General features: G+C 43.1%; 2 protein-coding genes across 5 annotated transcripts in view; one reads left to right on the top strand and one right to left on the bottom strand.

The window, feature by feature from the left end:
- Nucleotides 1–7,682, bottom strand: part of UBE4A (ubiquitination factor E4A) — a 55,301-nt gene extending 47,619 nt beyond the window's left edge. For 2 of the 4 annotated variants that reach the window (XR_010727358.1, XM_066246103.1), the window contains exons 1-2: nt 7,551–7,682; nt 2,123–2,271 (exon numbers count right to left, since the gene is read on the bottom strand). Coding sequence is in view for 3 of the 4 variants with exons in the window: in XM_066246103.1 (XP_066102200.1) it covers nt 2,123–2,243 (121 nt within the window). In the remaining variant the exon portion in view is untranslated. Of the gene's footprint in view, nt 1–2,122; nt 2,272–2,470; nt 2,503–3,001; nt 3,169–7,550 lie in introns of all 4 variants that reach the window. The other 2 variants (XM_066246127.1, XM_066246118.1) reach the window with 2 other exon arrangements.
- Nucleotides 7,683–7,708: 26 nt separating this feature from the next.
- The window catches only part of CD3D (CD3 delta subunit of T-cell receptor complex), a 39,837-nt gene continuing 31,018 nt past the window's right edge, over nt 7,709–16,527 (top strand). Inside the window, exon 1 of the mRNA XM_066245913.1 lies at nt 7,709–7,805. The gene's annotated coding sequence lies outside the window, so the exon portion shown is untranslated. The remainder of the gene's footprint in view (nt 7,806–16,527) is intronic.

Below are 16,527 nucleotides of genomic sequence, written 5' to 3'. Positions count from 1 at the left end.
AGATTTTAGAGACTGAGACCCAGATTGGCTTCTATCACATTAAAAAGTCAGCATTCTGCCTATTGTTTCTCTCCTGGTCTCCCTGGAAGCAAGTGATTAAAAAAAAAAAAAAAGGTCAAGTAAGCATTCCACTTATTTCTCCCTTGCTTCAATTATCACCCTGTCTATTACTCATCTGTCTTGCCCTTACCTCCTTTTTATTCATTCTTAACAAGAGAGCAAGGCCAAAACTCAGCTACACATGTAAACGTTTTAAAAATAAAATAAAGGGAAAATATAAACATTTCTCCTTTTCTTAAAAGTAAAACATAATTATTCTTTTTTTTAGGTAATAGAAGGGGAGCAATTTCATTTCTTTTCCTTCCTCCCTCCCTCCCTCCCTCACCCCCCATCCCTCTCTTCTTTCCTTCTTTTTTGTGACAGAGACAGGGAGAGAGGGACAAGATAGAGACAGACAAGGATACACAGACAAGAAGGGAGAAAGATAAGAAGCATAAATTCTTCATTGTGGTACCTTAATTGTTCATTGATTGCTTTCTCCTATGTGCCTTGACCAGGGGGTGCTACAGCAGAGTGACTGATCCCTTGCTCAAGCCAGCGACCTTGGGCTCAAGCCTGCGACCATGGAGTCATGTCTATGATCTCATGCTCAAACTAGCAACCCTGTACTCAAACTGGTGAACCCACGCTCAAGCTGGATGAGCCTGCACTCAAGCTGGCGACCTTGGGTTTCGAACCCGGATCCTCTGTGTCCCAGTCCTACGCTCTGTCCACTGCATCACCGCCTGATCAGGCGGAAAATCATTTTTCTGATCAGTGAGATATTATTCTGATTTTTGTCACAATTAGGCTAAGGACCATATTTTCTCAGCAGTCTGTTCAAAAAGTAGTAAGCTACAATGGTGGCCTCTCCACCGAGTGGAAGAAACATTTCACTTGAGACAGACTCTTGAAGTACTGAGCTTGAGAACACATCTCATTTATGTGTCTACGGACCAAAAAACTTTTATAATTCTTCCTTTTACATATCTACTGTCTATAGTTACATGTGACTTGCTTTTCCAAACCTCTGCCCACAACTTCAATTTCCCATGTTAAAAAGATTTACTTAAATATCTTTTACTAGGTGATTTAAAAAATAAAACAGCTAGAAAGCCTGACCTGTGGTGGCACAGTGGATAAAACATTGACCTGGAATGCTGAGCTCGCCGGTTCAAAACCCTGGGCTTGCCTGGTCAAGGCATATATGGGAGTTGATGCTGCCTGTTCTTCCCCCCTTCTCTCTCTCATTTTCTCTCTAAAATGAATAAATAAAATATCTTAAAAAAAAAAGAAAGATCTTAAAAAAACAAAAACAAAACAGCTTGAGCCTGACCAGTGGTGGCATAGTGGATAAGGTGTCAACCTGGGATGCTGAGGTCCTAGTTTCAAGCCCTGAGGTCGCCGGTTTGAGCCCAAGGTCACTGGCTCAGCTGGAGCCCCCTGGTCAAGGCACATAAGAAAAGCAATCAATGAATAATTAAAGTGCTGAGACTATGAGTTGATTCTTCTCATCTCTCTCCCTGTCTCTGTTTCTGTCTGTCTTTCTCTTACTTAAGAAAATAAATAAATAAAAACAGTCTGACAGTCTAGGGTCATGACTGGCATCCGCTGGCACAGAACCACCTGTTATCTGGTCTCTTTTATGCAGGGGGAAGACAAGGAGGAAAGGAACTGAAACAAAACAAATAACCAGACTGAACAACTTTCCTGCTAACTTCTGCCCTAAACAAAAAAACAAACAAACAAAAACAACTTCTGCCCCAAATTTATATTCCAATTCCAATTAAGGACCCAAAGAATACTTAATTTTTGCCTGACCTGTGGTGGTGCAGTGGATGAAAGTGTCAACCTGGAATCTGAGAACGCCAGTTCAAAACCCCAGGCTTCCCCAGTCAAGGCACATATGAGAAGCAACTAAGAGCTGATGCTTCCCGCTCCTACCCCCGCCCCCCTCCCCCGTTTCTCTGTCTCTCCTCTCTCTAAAGTCAGTAAATAGAACATTAAAAAAAAGAATAGAAATTTAATTTGGGGAGACCTGTTCTAGGTCATCTCATCCGCTGCTATTGGCTACTCCACTTACCAGGCTGTTGCTTCAGCTGCTCTTTTTGGATTGCTGCAAACTGCTTGGCATCTGCCAGGGAGCCAAAAAGAGCAGCAAAAGGGTTACTTGAGATGTTGTTGTTATTCTCCTGGTCTGTCATTTCACTTTAAAGTGTCCTCCATGCAGACCTGCGGGGAAGGGTTATGGGAAAAACAGGTATTAGACACAGAAGGTCAGATAACACCATAGATATAGTATACCCACAGTTGTTTGTTTTCCCATTTCTCAAATACAATATATTTGAAAAGGTTTTGGGTAAGACTTTAAAATTCCCGTTTCAAGATTCAAGATGTTTTGGCAACAGTTACAAAACAGTTACAAACCTACCTACTGGACAAGTTGGCCTTCTTTGGGTATAGCTAAAACAAAAAGATTTATAAAATGTTCAGTTGGAATATATTTATCTGTTGACATGTTTCTATTTGTTACATCTTTAAAAAATAGGTTAAGTAGAAAGAAAAAGAGGGAACTCACCTACTAATTTTAACAACATATTTAAAAGTAAGAACTATGGATATCCCATAAATCCAATGCTGGCCAACTACATAGTTCTCATTTACCATGAGCATAAAGTGGCACTTGCTCAGGCTTCTGTGACTTTATTTATTGAGGTTGGGAATTTCTCAGCTACATATAAACTAAATGTAAGCCTATTAACTCAGACATGAATGACAAATCAGGATAGAAATCTGGTAAGCAATATACCTCTACACCTGGGCTTACAAGTACTGATATTTCCTCCACTAAAAACTAAATGATCTTTGATTAATCCTACATTTAACTTTCACTGTTTATCTGATTTTTTGCAATATCGAAGAAACACAAATACCTAATGTGAAACATGAAATGGATATATACCTTAAAGGTACTTAGTGGGGCTGAGTGAACCTGCATTTGTGCTCTTCTGATTATAGTTCCTCATTCAAGTACCACGGGGACTTAAAGGCTCAACAGAATGGGCAGAGCTCCCTGAAAGGCTTCTTCCCATTTCTGAAATTTTAAGGCCACAGCATTGAAATACACTCCTGAAAAGCGGGTAAAGAGACAAAGGTATGAATATTCTGCTTACAAGGATGTTGAACTGCTGTAAGAACAGAGGCCTTAACAGAAGTGGGGGCAGGGGTATAAGGAAATGAGAAAAAAAGAACATTTGGTATACCTTTAATTTACTGAGGTAAGACCCCTTATTGAATCATATTAACAAAGGCTAATGCAAATTGGAAAAGTTACCCTGAATTTTTGGAGAGAGACTATAACACTTCTTGACAATTCTGAGACATCTCCACCAGTTGCTTCATGTTTCTCTGTCATGTTTTCTGCATAAGAGCTAATGGCTAATTATCTGTAATGACTTAGGCAGTGTAGTCTTAGCACAGTGCTGGGCTTTATTGCTTCAAGGAATTGGACTCTTAGATGTTGCTGTATTTTACTTTTGCTATGTATAGTTTAGTTGAGCTAATAATACAAAAAATTAGTATTATTTAGTGTTAAAATTAACAAGCCCAGAGAGCCCCCCCCCCATTTAACTACAGCATAAACCTAATTACTACTCCTAATTCATGTAGAGGACCAAGAATTGTCTCATTCTTACCTGACTACCATCCCACTTCTAAAGTAACCTGAGGTCAGAGAGATGTAAAAAGTATAGTGAGCTCTTGTTATTTTCTGTCTCCAAAACATCCTACTCCTTTTTCAACATAACACCCACATTATTCCCTTGGGGCTCCACCCCATTCCCAGTCCACATATTTAAAAGGGGATGACCTTAGCCACTAGGTTCAGGAATGGGCATATGAGTCTGGCCTGGCCAAAAAGAATACAGCATTCTCTGGCCAAAGTGACTGATTCAGGAATGGGCACAAGACCCTACCAAGGCCTATAAGATACAATAAACATCAGCTTCAGGCCTTTGGCTGAATCTACAGAAAAGGTAACTCTTTTTTTCCTGCTTAAGTTGCTAGTGGAAAATCTACTTGCAGTGGAAAAATCTACTTATAACTTTTGACTCCTGCAAAACTTAACTAACAGCATACTGTTGACCAGAAGCCATACAAATAACATAAACAGTCAATTAATATATATTTTGTATATGATCTGTATCATATACTGTATTCCTACAATAAAGTAAGCTAGACAACAGAAAGTGTTCTTAAGAAAATCCTAAGAGGCTCTGGCTGGTTGGCTCAGTGGTAGAGCGCCGGCCTGGCGTGCAGAAGTCCCGGGTTCGATTCCCGGCCAGGGCACACAGGAGAAGCGCCCATCTGCTTCTCCACCCCTCCCCCTCTCCTTCCTCTCTGTCTCTCTCTTCCCCTCCCACAGCCGAGGCTCCACTGGAGCAAAGATGGCCCGGGCCTCTGCCCCAGGCGCTAGAGTGGCTCTGGTTGCAACAGAGCTACGCCCCGGAGGGGCAGAGCGTCACCCCCTGGTGGGCATACCGGGTGGATCCCGGTCGGGCGCATGCGGGAGTCTGTCTGACTGTCTCTCCCCGTTTCAGGCTTCAGAAAAATACAGAAAAAAAAAAATCCTAAGAGAAAATACATTTACACTACTGTACTTATTTACTGGAAAAAATCCACGTGTCAGTGGACCAACATAGTTCAAACCCATGTTGTTCAAGGGTCAATTGTAAGTTGAAAGGAATATAGAACACATGACAGACACGCTCCTAAGACTATCAAGAGGTAAAGAGGATAAATGGCATTATCTCCTTTTATAATACTATACTGTCATATATTAATAAGCTAGCTTCCTATTACATTTTATCTCTCTCCATATATTTAATTTATTTATTGATTTGAGAGAGAAGAAAGGGCAGAGAAGGAAGGAGGGAGGTAGGAGAGAGGGAGGGAAGAGAGGAAGACAGAAAAATCTATCTGTTTCTGTATGTGTCCTGACTGGGGATCAAACCAGCAACCTTTGTGTATCGATGCTCTAACCAACCAAGCTATCCAGCCAGGGTCATTTTATCTATATTTTTAATAGGATTTATAGCTTTCTACATTGTAGTCCTAATGCAGATCTTCTACTGTGCTAGACTGTAAACTGGAATACAGGTTCATGTATGACTATTATTTCTTCTGTGTCTGCCATTATATATCATATCACAAAACCCCCAAAAAGTATTGTTGAATCATTCAGTCTTATATGTAATTACTCCTGACCTCATAATCAACAGCAGCACCACAAATCTACTTCAAGGTAAGAGTTTTCCTATTTGTTTTAGATTGCAGTGGAATGACAAGCCAGGCATATGGCTCTATGGTATCTCAGCATGTGCAGAATAGAGAATGGAAATAAATCTGCCATCTCTGCTGTTTGTCTTTTTAAAAAACAAAACAAAAATGTTTTTACCTACCTCATTAACCTCAATTTTTCTTTTTTTTTCTTTTTTTATTTTTCTGAAGCTGGAAACGGGGAGAGACAGTCAGACAGACTCCCGCATGCGCCCGACCGGGATCCACCCGGCACGCCCACCAGGGGCGAAGCTCTGCCCACCAGGGGGCGTCGCTCTGCCGCGACCAGAGCCACTCCAGCGCCTGGGGCAGAGGCCAAGGAGCTATCCCCAGCGCCCGGGCCATCCTTGCTTCAATGGAGCCTCGGCTGCGGGAGGGGAAGAGAGAGACAGAGAGGAAAGGGGGGGGGGTGGAGAAGCAAATGGGCGCCTCTCCTGTGTGCCCTGGCCGGGAATCAAACCCGGGTCCCCCGCACGCCAGGCCGACGCTCTACCGCTGAGCCAACCAGCCAGGGCCTCAATTTTTCATATGTACTTCAAATATGCACAAACTATTTCTTTTTATTTTTAGAGAAAGAGAAAAAGAGGGGGGAGAAGTGGGAAGTTTCAACTCGTAGTATTTGCTTCCATTTTGTGCCTTGAATGGGCAAGCCCAGAGTTTCAAATCAGTGACCTCAGCGTTCCAGTTCGATGCTTTAGTCATTGCACCACCACAGGTCAGGCTGTGCACAAACTATTTTCATAGAAAATGGGCTAACACTGTAAACACTTACAGAAGTTTTACAGGAACAGGACCAATCACTTGATGAGAACCTTTGTGGAGATGTCAGTTTAGATTTGTTCAATGGTCTCACAAATGTAAAAGAGACACAGATATCGCCCAATACAAAATAAAGGTCTGATAAAATGAAATCTAGGTATTTTTTTTAATTCAACATCACTGATAATTTATAGCCTGCTATTTTCAACTGTCATACAGATACATAGCACTATTCTGTTGTTAGTCTTTGGGACAGTAGAACCACCAATCTTTAGTTTTGGAATTTGATTATTTTTTAACGTCTTCCTTAAAAATATGTCTCACTCTGATATACTCACTGCAATGGTCCCTATGTATAATAGCTGTCTACCTCCATCCTGCAAAATTCTCTCACAATACTCTGATTCAATCTTTTGTTTAAAAACAGTACTGCTAATCTCTTAAGGGACATTATCAGCTCTTAAAGACAAGAGCTCACAAACGTGTGAACATTAGACTTGGCATTGTTTTTAAACAGAAACATGTTGAGTTCTTTGTAAAACTGGGATTGTCAAAATCAAGCTCTATTAAATCATAATCTGTAAGGTCTCTGTCCTCATGAGTACTACATACATCAAACAAAAAAGAAATTAAAAAATATTTGCATCGTTGTATGTTCCACCCAACAATACTTTCAAGCTCCTCTAATGTGGCAATGAATCCTTCCATCACATCAGCAAGCTAGGGTATCATCCAGTCAAAAAACAGACAACATTCTTCCCCGGGTCTCATTTCATCTCAGGAGGACGTGGGACTAAGATAGTCCGTCCATGACAGCGAGACTAAACACCTCCTTGCTCTGGGAGTAAAACACTGATTCCAAAGAGGAGATCCATCAAATATAAGCTCCTGAGTCGTGAACTGTCTTCTATACTTAATCGCTGAGGGAGCATAAAGCAGAGCGGCAGGAGAGTTCTGACTGGTGAACTGACTATTTTTCTTAAGAAATGTCAACATCTTGCCATGTACCTTCAACTGATTTGGGTACTACAACTTCTCGTTAATGTTATCTTTTCTGGCCTATCTGTTGTCCACTCTATACTTTTATCCCTCCAAGTTCCATAAGGGTTTGGTGGCATGAAGGGAGACCCACCCACTCGGTGCATGTTCTAGAGAAAGGAAGTCAAAGATAATGCCAGGCCAGTACTGGGGCCTTTTCCAGGAGAGCAATGGCAAAGACTGGGGGCGCTGCCGGAACTGGAGCAGGTAAGGGGTTCCCAAAGCAGACAGGGTCGAAGTTCACGAAGGAGGGAGTAATGGGCAGGAAAGCACAGGACAGGGAACCGGGAGGAGGTCGGACTGCAGGGCCCGAACTGGCACTGGACTAGGAGAAAATAATCCCTCTGCAGAGTGAGCGAGCCCCTCCCCTTTCTTACCAGAACCTGAAAGGCCAGCAGCGACGACACACGACAGTCTCTGGCCGAAGGAATCCCACTTCCGACTCAGCCAGGCATCCGGAGCTTACCTCATGATTAGGCGACAGGCCTGTGGAACCCCGTCCGGGCGCGCCGGAAATAGGGTGTGTCTCCAGACGCGGGAACCTAGAGCGCAAAGGCTCCCACGGCGCAGGCGCCGCCTGACTGGGGCGGGCCGGAAGTGCTCTTGGGATCGGGTTGTGGGCGCGGGAGCAGGTGAGTCCTGCAGGACCCTATTGGAACCGTGTGTAACGTGACCCGCCTTCTTGGAGTGTATGGCCAGCAGCTATGACTTCGTGATCCCCGGCACTGTCACAATTTCTTTAGGCTTCTGCTTTCTTTTTTTCCTACTGCTCTTGTTTTTTTGAAGCAGTTTTTGTACTCTTCACTAATTATTATTAGCTATGAAGCAACAGCAATAGCTGTTTTGAGAGGAGGGGAGATAGACTCCTGCATTTGTCCTGCCTGGAATCCACCTGTCTGGGGTTAATGCTGAATCAACCAAACCGTCTTCAGTGCCCCAGGGCCATGCTCCAACCCTTGGAGCCACTGGATGTAGGAAGGGAAGAGGGAGAGAGGGGGAGAAAGAGGGAGAGAAGCAGATGGTGGCTTCTCACGTGTGCCCTGACCGGGATTGAATCCCGGACCTCAGCACGCCAATCGAGGCTCTATCCACTGAGCAAAACAGCGCTAAAAATTACTTTTCAATTCTAGTTGATGTACAATATTATATTAGTTTCAGGTGTATAATATAGTGATTGGATATTTATGTACCTTATGAAGTGATCACCCTGCTGAGGCAATGACCCCTATGATACCATTCAGGGGTCCCCAAACTTTTTACGCAGGGGCCCAGTTCACTGTCCCTCAAACCGTTGGAGGGCTGCCACATACAGTTCTCCTCTCACTGACCACCAATGAAAGAGGTGCTCCTTCCGGAAGTGCTGCAGGGAGCCGGATAAATGGCCTCAGGCGGCTACATGCGGACCGCGGGCCGTTGTTTGGGGATGCCTGCATGCTGTACTTTACAGCCCTGTGACTGGTTTCATAACTGAATTTATACTTCTCAATCCCTTCACTTTTTCACTCACCCTCCTCACTCCCCTCCTATTTGGCAACTATCAATTTTCTATATGTATAAATTTATGTTTTGTTTGTTCATTTATAAAATATGCTGTTTGATTGGACTTCAGTTTTTTTATCTGTAAAGTGGAGATACATCCTACAAGGTTATTATTATTATTATTTTGTATTTTTCCAAAGTGAGAAGCGGCAGAGAGGCAGACAGACTCCCACATGGGCTGGACCGGGGCGATGCTTGGCCTCTCTTGGGCGTTGCTCGGCTGCAATCGGAGCCATTCTAGTGCCTAGGCAGAGGCCATGGAGCAGTCCTCAGCTCCCGGGCCAACTTTGCTCCAGTGGAGCCTTGGCTGCAGGAGGGGAAGAGAGAGATAAGGAGAAAGGAGAGGGGGTAGGGGGGAGAAGCAGATGGGCGCTTCTCCTATGTGCCCTGGTCGGGAATCGAGCCCGAAACTGCCACAGGCCTGGCGGACCTGCCAGGGCCCCTACAGGTTATTTTGAGGTACACAAAGGAAATGGAAGCTGAAGATTTTTCAAGAGTTAAAAGTACTGTGCAAATGGAAAGATAATTGTAAGAATGAGAGAAAATATTTGTAAATCATATCAGTAGTCCCCCTTCTTAAGTGGGGACTCTTTCCAAGACTCCCAGGGGATAGTACCAACCCCTATATATACTATGTTTTTTTTCTGTACATACATAACTATGATAGTGTTTAATTTATAAACTATACACTGTTAGAGGTTAACAACAATAACTAATAGAATAGAACAATTATTACAATGCATTGTAATTAAAGTTATGTGAATGTGGTGGCTTTCAAAATATTTTGTACTGTACTCACCTCTTTACTTAAAGAAGCACTTTATGGTTTCTCTTTGGATTATCTGAATTGCTGGCATTATTACTCTTGTGCTTTGGGGACATTTTTAATTAAAATAAGGGTTACTTGAACACAAGCACTGTGACACCAACAATCTATCTGATAACTGAGATGGCTACTAAATGACTAATGGTGGGGAGCTTATACAGACTAGATACTCTGGACAAAGGGATGATTCATATCTGGGTGGGATGGAGCAGGATGATGGGAGATGTCATCATGCTACTCAGAACAGTAGGCAGTTTAAAACTTAGGAATTATTTATTTTTGAACTTTCTATTTACTATTTTTGGACCACAGTTGACCATGGGTAACTGAAACTGCAGAAAGAAAAATTGTGGATAAGAGAGATTGCGGTTATCTGATAAGGGGTTACTATGTAGAATATATAAGGAACTGCTACAACTCAACAAAAAGCCAAACATAAAAAATGGAAGATATATATTGGCATCCATCAAAATATCCTCTGTATCTATAAGTCTGTTTCTGTTCTACTTGTTCATTTATTTTGTTTTTTAGATTGCACATGTAAGTGAAATCACCTGGCATTTGTCTTTCTGTTTGACTTATTTTACTTAGCACAATATTCTCTAGATCCATCTATGTTGTTGAAGATGGCAAGATTTTATTCTTTTTTCTTTTATTACTGAATAGTTATACACAAACACACACACACCGCTTCTTTATCTACTCACCTATTGATGGACAATTAGGTTGCTTCCATATCTTGGCTATTGCAAATGATGCAGCAATGAATATATGGATGTATATCTCTTTTTTTTAATTCTTTTTTTTATTAATTTATTGTGTTTACATAGATTCTAGTGTCCCCCTGAATACATCCTCCCCTCCCCCATGTTCCCCAGTACATCCCCCCTGTCCCCCTCCCTGTAACGCCCTCCTCCCTTCCCTCCAGAATTTTCTTTTCTGCTCTCATCCCATTCTATCAGCCTATCACCCCCTTTCCCTCTGTCCACTTTCCTTCTGGATCCTTTGATCCTGCCTCTGTCTCTATTCTGTTCCTCAGTTCGTATTGTTTGTCGGATTCCTCAGATGAGTGAGGTTATATGATATTTTTCTTTCTCTGTCTGGCTTATTTCACTTAACATAATAGTTTCCAGGTCCATCCATGTTGTCGCAAAAAATAATATTTCCTTTTTCATGGCCCCACAGTATTTCATTGAGTATATGTACCACAGCTTGTTAATCCACTCGTCCACTGACGGGCACTTGGGCTGTTTCCAGATCTTGGCTATTGTAAACAATGCTGTCGTATACATGGGGGTGCATTTCTCTTTTTGACTCGTTGATGTGTTCTTGGGATATATTCCTAAAAATGGGATGGCTGGGTCAAAAGGCAGTTCAATTTTTAATTTTTTGAGGAATCTCCATACTGTTTTCCACAGTGGCTGTACCAGTCTGCATTCCCACCAGCAGTGCAGGAGGGTTCCCTTTTCTCCACATCCTCGCCAGCACTTATTCTGTGTTGTTTTGTTGATGAGCACCATTCTGACTGGTGTGAGGTGATATCTCTGGATGTATATCTCTTTTCAGTTTAGTGCTTTGGGTTTCTTTGGATAAATAGAAGTGGAATTTCTCGGGCCTTCTTTTTCTTTTTTAATTAAAAAATTTTTATTTATTAATTTTAGAGATACAGGAACGGAGAGAGAGACAGAAACAGCAATCTCATCCAACATGAGCCCTGATCAGAGATTGAACCCACAATCTGCATATCAGGATGATACTCTAACCATGCTATCTGGCCAGGGAATCTTTATTCCTTATTCTAGCCTTTGTTTTAAATTTTATTTTGTCTGCTGTAAGTATTGCTACCCTAGCTTTTTTTGTTTCCATTTTCATAAAATATCTTTCCCCATCCCTTTACTCTCAGTCTGTGTCTTTATTATTAGTAGTATTTTTTTTTCCAAAGTGAGAAGCAGGGGAGAGGCAGACAGACAGACTCCCACATGCACCCCATAGGGATCAACCTGGCATGCCCACCAGGGGGCGATGCTGGCCCTCTGGGGCGTTTGTTTCACTGCAGTCGGAGCCATTCTAGGGCCTTGGGCGGAGGCAATGGAGCCATCCTCAGCACCCGTGCCAACTTTGCTCTAATGGAGCCTTGGCTGTGGGAGGGGAAGAGAGAGAGAGAGAGAAAGGAGAGAGGGAAGAGTATAGAAGCAAATGGGTGTTTCTTCTGTGTGCCCTGACTGGGAATCAAACTTAAGACTTCCACATGCTAGGCCAACGCTCTACCACTGAGCCAACCAGCCAGGGCTGTTTGTGTCTTTCAATCTGAAGTGACTCTCTTATGGATAGCATATGTAAGGGTCTTGTTTTGATATCCATACAGCCACCATATGTCTTTTGATTGGAGTATTTAATCCATTTGCATTTGAAGTAATTATTATTATTATTATTATTATTATTATTATTATATAATGAGAGAGAGAGGAACAGACAAGGACAGACAGACAGGAAACGTAAGAGATGAGAAGCATTAGTTCTTCGTTGCAGCACTTTAGTAACTAAAGTTTAGTTGTTCATTGATTGCTGTCTCATATGTGCCTTGACCGGGGGTCTCTAGCTGAGCCAGTGACCCCTTGCTCAAGCCAGCAACTTTTGGGCTCAAGCCAGCAACCATGGAGTCATGTCAGTGATCCCATGCTCAAGCCAGTGACCCTGTGCTCAATCTGGTGGGCCCATGCCCTAGCCAAATGGGCCCGTGCTTAAGCTGGTGACCTCAAGGTTTCGAATCTGGGTTCTCTGTGTCCCAGGCCAGCACTCTATCCACTGCACCACTACTGGTTAGGCTGAAGTAATTGTTAATAGATATATAGTTGTTACCATTTTATATTTTCATTTTCATTTTTTTTTTTTAGAGAGAAAATCAATTTGTTCCACTTATTCACACAGTCATTGGTTGATTTCTGTATGTGCCTTGACTGGGGATCGAAACCATACCTTGGTGTATCAGGATGACACTCTAACCAACTGTGCTGTCTGGCCAGGGATGTTCTTTTTCTTAAAGAAAACACTTTACAGGCCCTGGTGGGTTGCCTCCATGGTAGAGTGTCGGCCCAGTGTGTGGAAGTCCTGTGTTTGATTCCTGGCCAGGGCACACAGTAGAAACACCCATCTGCTTCTTCACCCTTCCCTCTCTCCTTTCTCTCTATCTCTCTCTTCCCCTCCCACAGCCAAGGTTCCATTGGAGCGAAGTTGGCCCGGGTGCTGAGGATGGCTCCATGGCCTCTGCCTCAGGGGCTAGAATGGCTTCAGTTGCAATGGAGCAGCTCCCCAGAAGGGCAGAGCATTCCCCATTAGTGAGCTTGCTGGGTGGATCTCAGTTGGGTCCATGTGGGAGTCTGTCTCTCTGTCTTCCTGCTTCTCACTTTAGAAACACACACACACACACACACACACAAAACAAAACAGTTTACATTTCTTATAATACTGGTATGGTGGTGATCCTTTAGCATTCTCTTGTCTGGGAAGCTCTTTGTCCTTTAATTCTAAATGACAGCTTTGCTGGTTAGAGTAATGTTGTATATAGGTCCTTGCTTTTCATCAGTTTGACTATTTCATGCCAATCCCTTATGGCTTGCACAGTTTCTGTTGAGGAAACAGCTGACAGTTTTATGGGAGCTCCCCTGTAGGTGATTAACTGCTTTTCTTTTGCTGCTTTTAAGATTCTTTTTTTTTTTTTTTTTTATTTAACCTTTGGCATTTTAATTATGATTATTCTTGGTGTGGGCCTCTTTGGGTTCATCTTCTTTGGGACTCTCTGCAATTCCTGGACTTGTATGTCTATTTCCTTTACCAGGTTAGGGAAGTTTTTGGTCATTATTTTTTCAAACAGGTTTTCAATTTCTTGTGCTCTCTCTTCCTTTCCTGTATTCCCATGATGTGAATGTTGTTACTCTGAAGTTATCTTAGAGCAGTGATTCTCAACCTTTCTTTTTTTTTTTTTTAATAAATTTTTATTTTAATGGGGTGACATCAATAAATCAGGGTACATACATTCAAAGAAAACATTTCCAGGTTATCTTGTCATTTAGTTCTGTTGCATACCCATCACCCGAAAAGAGATCATCCTCTGCCACCCTCCATCCAGTTCTCTCTGTACCCCTCCCCCTGCCCCTCTCCCTCCTTACCTCCCCCCACCCCCCATAGCCACCACACTCCTGTCCATGCCTCCTAGTCTCGCTTTTATGTCCTCCCAATGTATGAAATCCTGCAGTTCCTGTTTCTTTCTGATTCGCTTATTTCACCCCGCACAATGCTACCAAGAGTCCACCATTCCGCTATAAGTGATCTGATGTCACCATTTCTCCTAGCTGAATAATATACCATGGTGTATATGTGCCCCATCTTCTTCATCCAGTCCTCTATTTTTTTTTTACAGTGATTAAAAGCCTTTAAGCAAACTCTTGGCCCATACAGCAAGAATCCCTAAAAGAGTAGTGTCCTTAACATGTTCCCCAAGTCCAAGATGGCCCCATCACCATGCCAAATCCCTGAAAAATGCAACCCAACCACAGTTCAGTCTGTTAGGAGCTGTCACAGGGAGCAGGAGTCCAGGAAAGTTCCCCACAGGAAAAGTCCGCATGGCACTGGAATTGTTGTCACCATTCTATACTTTGCAGCTCATGTCCAAGTCCCAATGACCGCTGCTTCTAGCTGGTAATGATTCAGGTAGACTGGAAAAAGCCATTTGCAGCATGCGTGGATATGGAGCTTCTGTTCTCCTCAGCCTGGAAAGAAGAGACCAGGTTGCTTTTCCCTGGAGCTCTGTGACTGTGGCCTGGTAAAGAGAACCTTGGGATACACTAAGCTGGTGGCAAAGGTAAATTCATAATACAAGTTGGCAAAAGGAGGAAAGAGAGCTCTAAATTAGGAGTAGGTCCCAGCCTGAAATATGAGTGGGGCATTGAGGTAGGAGGGATAAAGGAAACACTATATATTAAGCAAAGCAGCAGAAAATAGGACTATCAACAGCCACAACAGAGATCTTTGAGGGAAGAATAAAAAACCTGACTATTCAGGCAAAATATAGTTAAGTGGCCCTTGTGCGAATGAGATCAGTTTACCTGCTTCTTGGATGAAATACCCTAGGCTCGTCCACAGTATCGTAGATGGGGCCCACGACCCTGGGCACCTTCAGCCTTCAGTGGCAAATCCCAGCTTTCTGGGCAAGGTTAGGTCATAGGTGGCTGGAGCAGGGCTGGAAGAGACTGAACCCTCCCTTAGAGGAGCGAGGGGGAAGCCCACCTTCCAGTGTCCCTGTTTCCTCACAGCAGAGGCGTGTAAGCCTGGCAGGCTTTAGCTCAATGACCTTCCTTTCCACTATTGAAGCAGGACCCAGATGGCATCCTATGAGACCCCTTTGGGGTGTTGGAGCCTTTAAGGGTGTATCCTAAAAGCTGGTAGTTCCCCTGATCTCTATTGGGCTTTTTCTGCCTCTAGGTATCTTAAAAGCCATTCTCAGAAGATCTCGCTGAGGGGTTTGAGGATCCCCATCTGCCTATATAAATCTTTTCCATATATCTGGAGCTATTTGGAAAAAAGACAGAACAGTGTTATTAGCTAGATCTAATAAATAAGGTAGTAGTTTGCAGGCGAAAAAGATTTGGTGTCTCCTGTTCAAAAGAAATGTAAATAAATTTTTTTTTTAAGTAAAAAGCATGATATGGTAGACCCGTTGGAGTCATTGGCCTGGTGTGCAGGATTCCCGGGTTCGATTCCTGGCCAGAGCACACAGGAGAAGCGCCCATCTACCTCTCCACTCCTCCCCCTCTCCTTCCTCTTCATCTCTCTCCTCTCACCCACAGCCAAGGCTCCACTGGAGCAAATCCACCCTGGGCACTAAGGATGGCCCCATGACCTCTGCCCCAGTCACTAGAATGGCTCCGGTCCTAACAGAGCAACACCCCAGATGGGCAGAGCATTCCCCCCAGTAGGCATGCCAGGTGGATCCCAGTCAGGCGCATGCAGGAGTCTGTCTGACTGCCTCCCCATCCCCATCCTCAGAAATATACAAAAAATAAATAAATAAAAGAAAAAATACTCAAAAAAAAGGGGGGGGCATTCCCTTGTGCTTAAGCTCCAGGGAGCATGGAGTGAGCTTGAGTATGTCCTATGAAACATGGAACTCTATGTTGACATATAAGTCTTTGAAGAAGGAGGAACTGCTGAAATAGTTTATCAGCATTTGTCCCTAAGACAGCAGTCTTTATAGTGGGAACACCATATGTAAATATTTGCTGTCTGTCTATAGATTAAGGGGGGAATATGGCAAATGCTGAAAAGCCATGATCTTTGTGTCCCTCCCCTCCCCCAACCCCCTCCCTCTCCTCCCCCCACCCTGTAACCCCAACACTGTTGTTCATGTCTCTGAGTCTCATCTTTATGTCCCACCTATGTATGGAAACGTATAGTTCTTAGTTTTTTCTGATTTACTTCTTTCACTCAGTATAATGTTATCAAGGCCCATCCATGTTGTTGTAAAAGATCCTATGTCATCATTTCTTATGGCTGAGTAGTATTCCATAGTATATATATACCAAAGCTTTTTAATCCACTCGTCCTCTGATGGACACTTGAGCTGTTTCCAAATCTTTGCTATTGTGAACAATGCTGCCATAAACATGGGGGTGCATTTCTTCTTTTCAAACAGTGCTATGGTGTTCTTGGGGTATATTCCTAACACTGGTATAGCTGGGTCAAAAGGCAGTTCGATTTTTAATTTCTTGAGGAATCTCCATACTGTTTTCCACAGTGGCTGCACCAGTCTGCATTCCCACCAGCAATGCAGGAGGGTTCCCTTTTCTCCACATCCTCGCCAGCACTTATTCTGTGTTGTTTTGTTGATGAGCGCCATTCTGACTGGTGTGAGGTGATATCTCATTGTGGTTTTAATTTGCATTTCTCTAATCATTAGTGATGTTGAACATTTTTTCATATGCCTATTGGCCATC

The sequence above is a fragment of the Saccopteryx bilineata genome, chromosome 1, assembly GCF_036850765.1.
Source record: "Saccopteryx bilineata isolate mSacBil1 chromosome 1, mSacBil1_pri_phased_curated, whole genome shotgun sequence".
Lineage (NCBI taxonomy): Eukaryota > Metazoa > Chordata > Mammalia > Chiroptera > Emballonuridae > Saccopteryx > Saccopteryx bilineata.
This window is presented reverse-complemented; position numbering and strand designations above follow the sequence as displayed.